Here is a 7,926-nt window from a genome sequence, read left to right as displayed (position 1 = left end):
TCATGGTACCATCCGGGCACCACGTGACCTTGACCTGACCCCAAGGCCGCACGTGACGGAACACGATGACCATGTCCCCAAGGCTTCTTTTCCCGTTGACTGTACCGCTGCCCCCGCTGAAAGAGGTCAACATAGTTAAAAAAAAAACCAAAGGATTACTGTACTCACCGATACATCCTTTGTTTTTTTAACTTTGTTCATCTTACCACAGTCACTTCGTTGTTTAGAGGTCAACATATGCATACTAAAGTAGGAGTGAAAATGTGTCAAGTTTCAAAGCTGTAGCTAACAAAAACAGGTTTAAACCCGCTGTCTCTTTATGACTATCCGAGGCTGGGTGTTTGAGAATATAGGGCTGGGAATCATGTACAGATTTTTTTCCGCATCGCTTTCTCTTGAAAATACAGTATACTCAGCCTGAGAGAGCAAACCGGAAGTTACCACAGCAAAATTCAGGCGTTGAATGAAGCTTTCAAGGTCATACACTCAGTATAGGTGGGGCCCGGGTTTCAGACCGCTACAAAACCAAGGCAAGGAAAGACAATAACTCTATTGCTCTGTTACAACAATCGTCAAAACATGGGGGTCAGTGAATCAGTTTAGTAGGGTTGGGAAAAGGCTGATAAAAACGTTGTGTAAGGCTAGATGTTTAAACTCTTCATCATTAACGACAATTGGAAGGTAGAACTCAGAGGTGTACACGTTTTCTCATCACACACACACACGCAAGACCCCCCCCCCCCCCCCCCCCTACCGACAGACACATAAGTCAATCAACATTCTGACAACAAAATACTTGATGATAATAACTTGCCAGCATCAATCGCGCAACAGCCACTGGTGCACATGACGGTCTGAGTCTCGTCAAACAGCCTCTGTCCCTTCACACTCTCACACTTGCATTTGGGCGAGGCGCAACTGCGCTGTCTGGATGATCTCCCCTGGCCACAGGTGGCGCTGCAGAGTACCCAGTTGGACCATGACAGCCATGTTGATTCCGCTGAGATTTTGGCGGCTGTGGGAGAAATTCAGGTAAGGTACCTTGCCATCACAGGCTAAACTTATTTTACAATACTAATACGATCGAGGGCCACTCATTATGTTTTTCAATCTGTGTTTTCCACAACACTTCCAACCAATCTGTCTACTCCAGTTTTGGTAAGAACTGTACACATTGTACTATCCCCTCAAACTCGGCTGAGGGGCACGACATAGTCACCACCCAAAGGGGAGCCACCCGCAGTGTTGGATTGGTTGAAAATGAGATGTGTTGTGATTTCAACCCGCGGTTTGTTCTCTCTCGTTTGTGAGGCACCCATTTTGGTTCGTGCACCGTGCCCAGCCCACTGTCCATGGAACCCGAACGTGTTCGAACTAAGGTATGTCAAAAATAACGCCCTCGGGAATGCTCGGGCATCTTCGGCATTCTCAATCTGCTTTCCCTTCAACTGCCCCTTCAACGGAAGGGAACGAAAACCAGTCATAATTTTTAAGTCATGTGAATATGTTGGACGGGTAGACAAGTTGGACATCATTGGCGGCTAGCAAGTCAAGAGTTACAGCTGCTTTGCGGTGCGCGCTGGCTTTTTCGCGATGGAGCCCTTTAGACAAGTGACACCCGTTCGTATGTGCGAGTGTGTGAGCGTGTGCACACGCATCAATTTTAAGAGTGTGTGTGTGTGTACTGTGTATGTACGTGTGCGTATTTCAAGTGTGTTTGTGTGCCAGTGTGTGTGTTCGGCCGGGCGTATCTAAGTCGGTGAATGTATGTTTGTGTCAGTGTGTGTATTAATTTATTTTAAATCATTCAGTAAGTATAAGCATCACGGCTATAGCATTGAACTCACGGCAGCAGTCGCCATCCTCACATGCCTCCTCGCGCCGATTATCGCCCCCTGTGCAGGTGGACTGGGGACAGGCGATGCACGTGCGATTCCTCCCCCTCAGACACGCACCACTGCACCGCGACCACGCCCCCCACTCGCCCCATCTGGCGTCTTCACACACAGTGTCAGGAGTTGTTAGTAGATAGACAGACAGACAGACACACACACACACACACAAACAGACAGATTCCTCCCCCTCAGACACGCATCGATCAGTGCACCGCGACTAAGCCCCCCATCTGGCGTCTTCACACACACTCACAGTGTCAGGTATTGTTAGTTGATAGACAGACAGACATCCCTTCAGCTTAATTAGACAGGGCTTTCATCATTGATGAGTGCATCCCCCTGCATGAACACATACCAACATTTACATTGCTCAGATAGGAAAACAAGAAAGAAGAAGTAAATGCTTACGTCGGCAGTATTGTACAGTGCAGCGCTCCCTCTGCTAAGGCCCCCCCCACCCTCTCCTCCAACTACCACTGCACCCCCCTCATATAACAACGACTCCCCCCCCCTCCTGCACACGCATACAAACACATACACGCATACAAACACATACACACATACACAACCCATTGTTTTCCAGACAGTGCGAAAGAATGTCGATTCCAAACAATGTCATCACCAAATTCATGCACCGGTAAGGGGCAGATTATACCTGCGCAGAGTCAGCGGCACAGACGACGCACTGCAGATTATCCCAGCCCGGCGCTACACGTTGCGTGAAAAGAAAACAGGCCAAGTACTCGTCATAATCCCTATCGCAGCATCAATAATATGCAGTGAGTCGTCTGTGCCGCTGACTCTGCGCAGGTATAATTTGCCTTTAAGGACAAAAAGCTCACGACAGCAGTGCTGCCCGTTGCAGGACTGTTCCTGCCAGTTTTCCCCCGGGCAGATGTAGTTCCGACAGAAGTCCGAGGCCGGCATGCAAGCACGTGCTCGGCGCTGCAGACACGTGCTGTTACACTCGGACCACCTCTGCCACGTGTTCCACTCGGGGGGCTCTGAAATCAGCCACACACGTCATGAAACAAGTGCAATCATTATACCAATAACATTTAATGCACAAATAAATGAAAATACTGCAAGTATACAACAAGAAGAGCAAACGCTCGATCGAGTCACTTTCGCAGTTCTGAATATTATATGAGGCATCAGATGGACAGGAAGAAATTGCTATTCACAACACAATGAGTCACGTTCACATAAAATTTGAGCCCGGTCACTTTTATAGTTTCCGAGAAAAGCCCAACGTTAAGTTGTGTGTTGCCGAACAGAAAAGGCTAGTTATCTCCCTTGTTTTTCTGATAACGTTCGTAAAAGGCTACAGATGTAAATACTTTGATGTAAAGAATAATCCTACAAAGTTTCAATCACATCCGATGAACTTTGTCAAAGATATAAAATGTCTAATTTTTCCTTTGACGCTGACCTGTGACCTTGAAAAAGGTCAAAGGTCAACGAAACCATCGTTAAAGTGTAGAGGTCATTGGAGGTCACGACTAAACAAAATATGAGCCCGATCGCTTTGATAGTTTCCGAGATACTTTGTCAAAGATATAAAATGTCTAATTTTTCCTTTGACGCTGACCTGTGACCTTGAAAAAGGTCAAAGGTCAACGAAACCATCGTTAAAGTGTAGAGGTCATTGGAGGTCACGACTAAACAAAATATGAGCCCGATCGCTTTGATAGTTTCCGAGAAAAGTCCAACGTTAAGGTGGTGTCTACGGACGGCCGGCCGGACAGACTAACACTGACCGATTACATAGAGTCACTTTTTCTCAAGTGACTCAAAAAACAAAAACAAAAATGAATAAGTGAATAAATAAATAATTACAATAAATTACAAAAAATATCAACAAATAATAGCGACCTGGCTCACCACAGCAGTTTGGTGCAGTGCACGGATTTCGCCTATTTCCTTGAGGAAATTCAACAAGTGCAATATAAGTATACAAAGAAAAAGAAAGAAAAAAGATAAATAAATTACAAAAATAGATATACAAATAAAATTGAACATCGCTCACCACAGCAGTATGACGCAGAACTGTAGACGGATTTCGTCTTTTTCCGTGAGAAAATTCTGCAAGTGCAATAAGTATACCAAAACACACAAAAAAACAAAAAGTTACATTTTTAAGATATACAAAAATAAATAAATGAATTACAAAAATAATTTACAAATTAAAATGACAAAATTTTTTTTCACGAAATTGTTTGAGAAGATGGCTGACCACAGCAGTAGGGCAGTATGACGCAGGGCACGTCCTGGCTGCTGATCCCCAGGCACGGACAGCGACCCCCCGCGGTGTTGGTGCACGTGCGAGTCCGCTTTTTGCTGCATGTGTTCTGCACGCAAGGACCCCACGCTGACCAGGCGTCCCACGGATCTGCAACAGCGCTTCTGGTCAGAACACAGGCGAAGGTATCGTCCACTGGACTACTACTATCACAGAAAGACTACAAGGTACGTCACTCACCTTCGAGTCTTCTGTGTTCTTGGAGTCGCTTCCTGGGGGAAAATATTGTTCAAGACGGTTTGCCTCTTCCTACAGTCTGTGTAAGGTCAAATAAATACAGTTGAATGATTGTTTGAACTGCATGTACCTTTAATTTTCAGCTTCTGTCCGCTGCAGGTTGTTATTAACCATCATTTGGACGAATCTTCGTTTGCGAGCCACCAGGTTCCACCTTGCGTCAAATCATGCATCCGGCACCGAATATGCATACCAGCGCTCATTGGTGTAAAACATATGTAAATATTGTGCAGCAAAGGGAAGCTACCCACGGGAAAATAATCATCGAATATCCTGTTATTAACCAATGAGCGCTGGTATGCATATTCGGTGCCGGATGCATGATTTGACGCAAGGTGGAACCTGGCGGCTCGCAAACGAAGATTCGTCCAAATGATGACCTGCAGCGGACGGAAGCTGAAAATTAAAGGTACATGCAGTTCAAACAATCATTCAACTGTATTTATTTGACCTTACACAGACTGTAGGAAGAGGCAAACCGTCTTGAACAATATTTTTCCCAGGAAGCGACTCCAAGAACACAGAAGACTCGAAGGTGAGTGACGTACCTTGTAGTCTTTCTGTGATAGTAGTAGTCCAGTGGACGATACCTTCGCCAGTGGTCAGAGTCAGGGTTTGTCAGAAGCTTCGTAATGGGCAGAATATACCTACGCAGTTTCAGCGGCACAGACGACGCACTGCCTATTATTTATGCTGCGATAGGGATTATGATGAGTACTTGGCCTGTTTTCCTTTCATGCAACGTGTAGCGGGCTGGGATAATCGGCAGTGAAGTTATATGTGAGCGGAGCTCCTTAGCTATATGGCCCTTCTGATCAGAGGTAGGGTCCTCTCTCTCTAGCATGGGGGAAATTCAAGTTTTACGCCCTCACGGCAAAGCCATAAGGGGCATGTTCTCGGGATTTCACTGCACTTTCCCGCCCCATGTCTATCTTTCTTACGGCAATCGCAGTCCAGCAGGCCGCACGGGGCAGTCTTCTCGTTGGTGACGCCAACCGCGACTGGTGGACAGGGGCCAGAGAGACAGGACCGGTAAGCCTTCTTTGTGGACACCGTCCCACAGGTGGCGGGGCACGATGACCACTCTGACCACTCGCTCCACGTAGGACTGACCGGTGCTATTTGCAGGCACGAGAAGGTGAAGGGAAAAAAACGGCGTTTGTCTCTTTACAAATAAACTTGGACAAACAGTTATTGCAACAATTTTCGCACGCCAAGGAAAGCATTAAAACGCTAGTTAAACTTTATATGCTCGAAAAGGTAATTATGTCAGCTGTACATATTTGTCCGATTGATGGTACTTTGTATAGGCATCCCGTGACAGCCTGTCAAACAAGGTCACCCCTAAAATCGACCTGACAAAAACCATAGCCCCGTATTTTAAAATCTGCAAAAAAACAGAATATGCACAAACCATACACTTGTGACAACCATTGGAAAGGCCATTCAATTTCCTGTTCAGAACATTTTGTTTTATGCACCTGACTTCTCTAGTCTTTATGTAGCCTTTTGTCAAAGGCGGTAGGTGTCAACCGTTTCAGAGGCCCAAAAAGGCACGTTTTGCGGCCATTTTTGAGGGGGTCCTCCACCCAAAGAGCCATATCTGCTCAAGTTCTCAATGATTTGCTTTGGAAATTTCAGAAGTTATGACCAATAGGCTGACCTAAATCGGTGTTTACTTTTGCGAATGTGTATAATAAGCGTGTCGTATTACGTACATTTTCCGAAAGAACTAAACAAATATTCATATTAATTCAGGGTTTTAGGTTAAAAAATCGTGACTTTGCCTGCTAAGCAAAAAATGGATGAGGCAATAGGTGCCAAAGTTTGAGGCAGATCCGAGTGCTGGTTTACATTTGCTGGAGATGGGAACGCGCAAGAAAATGTATCGATCACCGTCCTTGGTAATGCGTACAGTTACAGCTGTGGAGATAAACTGACCTTTGCCTGTGCTTCCTTCGCTGCGGGTCACAAAAGCGCAACTCACCGAGCACAGCGCGCCAGAACAGGGAAGTAAGCACAGGCCCAGGACTGTTAGTCTCCACGGGTAGTATACTCAATACCACTGGCGGTGATCGATAATTTTTCATTCGTGTTCCCTTCTCCAGCAAATGTAAACCAGCATTCGGATCTGCCTCAAACGTTGGCACCTATTGCCTCATCCATTGTTTGCTTAGCATGCAAAGTCACGATTTTTTTTACCTAAAAGTAAAACCCTGAATTAATATGAATACGGGTTTTGTCAGGTCGATTTTATGGGTGACCTTGTTTGACAGGCTGTCACGGGATGCCTATACAAAGTACCATCAATCGGACGAATGATATGTACAGCTGACATAATTACCTTTTGGGGCATATAACGTTCAACTAAAATAAATTGCGTTTTAATGCTTTTCTTAGAGTGCAAAAATTGTTACAATAATTTTTTGGCCAGGTTTATATTACAACATTTGCTCACATTGCTTACAAGAAAGAGAAAGAAAACCCACAAAACGAGCACCGCATTTAAATACAAGAAGGGCAAAGCCCATACGACTCACATGCTTGACCTTGACCTTTACATGACCTTGACCTTCAGGTTCAAGGTCAAATAACTAAACCTAGCAATGACATCATACACTAAGAACTGCTTTACACATTTTTCCTACCAAATTACATTTGACCTAAACCCAAGGTCAAGGTCATCCAAGGTCATGCAACACAAAGCTGTTAATTCAAGACATAGGAAGTACAATGGTGCTTATTGGCTCTTTCTACCATGAGATATGGTCACTTTTAGTGGTTCACTACCTTATTTTGGTCACATTTCATAAGGGTCAAAGTGACCTTGATCATATGTGACCAAATGTGTCTCATGATGAAAGCATAACATCTGCCCCACATAATTTTTAAGTTTGAAACAGTTATCTTCCATAGTTCAGGGTCAAGGTCACTTCAAAATATGTATACAATCCAACTTTGAAGAGCTCCTGTGACCTTGACCTTGAAGCAAAGTAAACCAAACTGGTATCAAAAGATGGGGCTTACTTTGCCCTATATATCATATATAGGTGAGGTATTGAATCTCAAAAACTTCAGAGAAAATGGAAAAAATGTGAAAAATAGCTGTTTTTTAGACAACATTTATGGCCCCTGCGACCTTGACCTTGAAGCAAGGTCAAGATGCTATGTATGTTTTTTGGGGCCTTGTCATCATACACCATCTTGCCAAATTTGGTACTGATAGACTGAATAGTGTCCAAGAAATATCCAACGTTAAAGTTTTCCGGACGGCCGGCCGGACGGGGGGACGGACGGACGGACGACTCGGGTGAGTACATAGACTCACTTTTGCTTCGCATGTGAGTCAAAAAACGGCGTTTGTCTCTTTGTAAAATAGTACAACTTTTGCTCACATTGCTTACAAGTTACAAGAAAGTAAAAAGAAAACCCACCAAACAAGCACCTTCATGAAAACGGCGTTTGTCTGTTTGTAAATATATTACAACTTTG

The 7,926-nt window shown here is 44.6% G+C and overlaps 1 protein-coding gene across 1 annotated transcript in view; it reads right to left on the bottom strand.

Moving 5' to 3' along the window:
* The window catches only part of LOC138974725 (properdin-like), an 8,813-nt gene continuing 887 nt past the window's right edge, over nt 1-7,926 (bottom strand). The window contains exons 2-7 of the mRNA XM_070347449.1: nt 5,376-5,552; nt 4,132-4,287; nt 2,738-2,899; nt 1,848-1,997; nt 815-1,015; nt 1-116 (exon numbers count right to left, since the gene is read on the bottom strand). Of these exons, the coding sequence (XP_070203550.1) occupies nt 1-116; nt 815-1,015; nt 1,848-1,997; nt 2,738-2,899; nt 4,132-4,287; nt 5,376-5,552 (962 nt within the window). The remainder of the gene's footprint in view (nt 117-814; nt 1,016-1,847; nt 1,998-2,737; nt 2,900-4,131; nt 4,288-5,375; nt 5,553-7,926) is intronic.

This window comes from Littorina saxatilis, linkage group LG8 (assembly GCF_037325665.1).
Source record: "Littorina saxatilis isolate snail1 linkage group LG8, US_GU_Lsax_2.0, whole genome shotgun sequence".
NCBI lineage: Eukaryota > Metazoa > Mollusca > Gastropoda > Littorinimorpha > Littorinidae > Littorina > Littorina saxatilis.
Note: the sequence above shows the minus strand (reverse complement) of the source record. Positions and strands in the feature narration are given on the sequence as shown.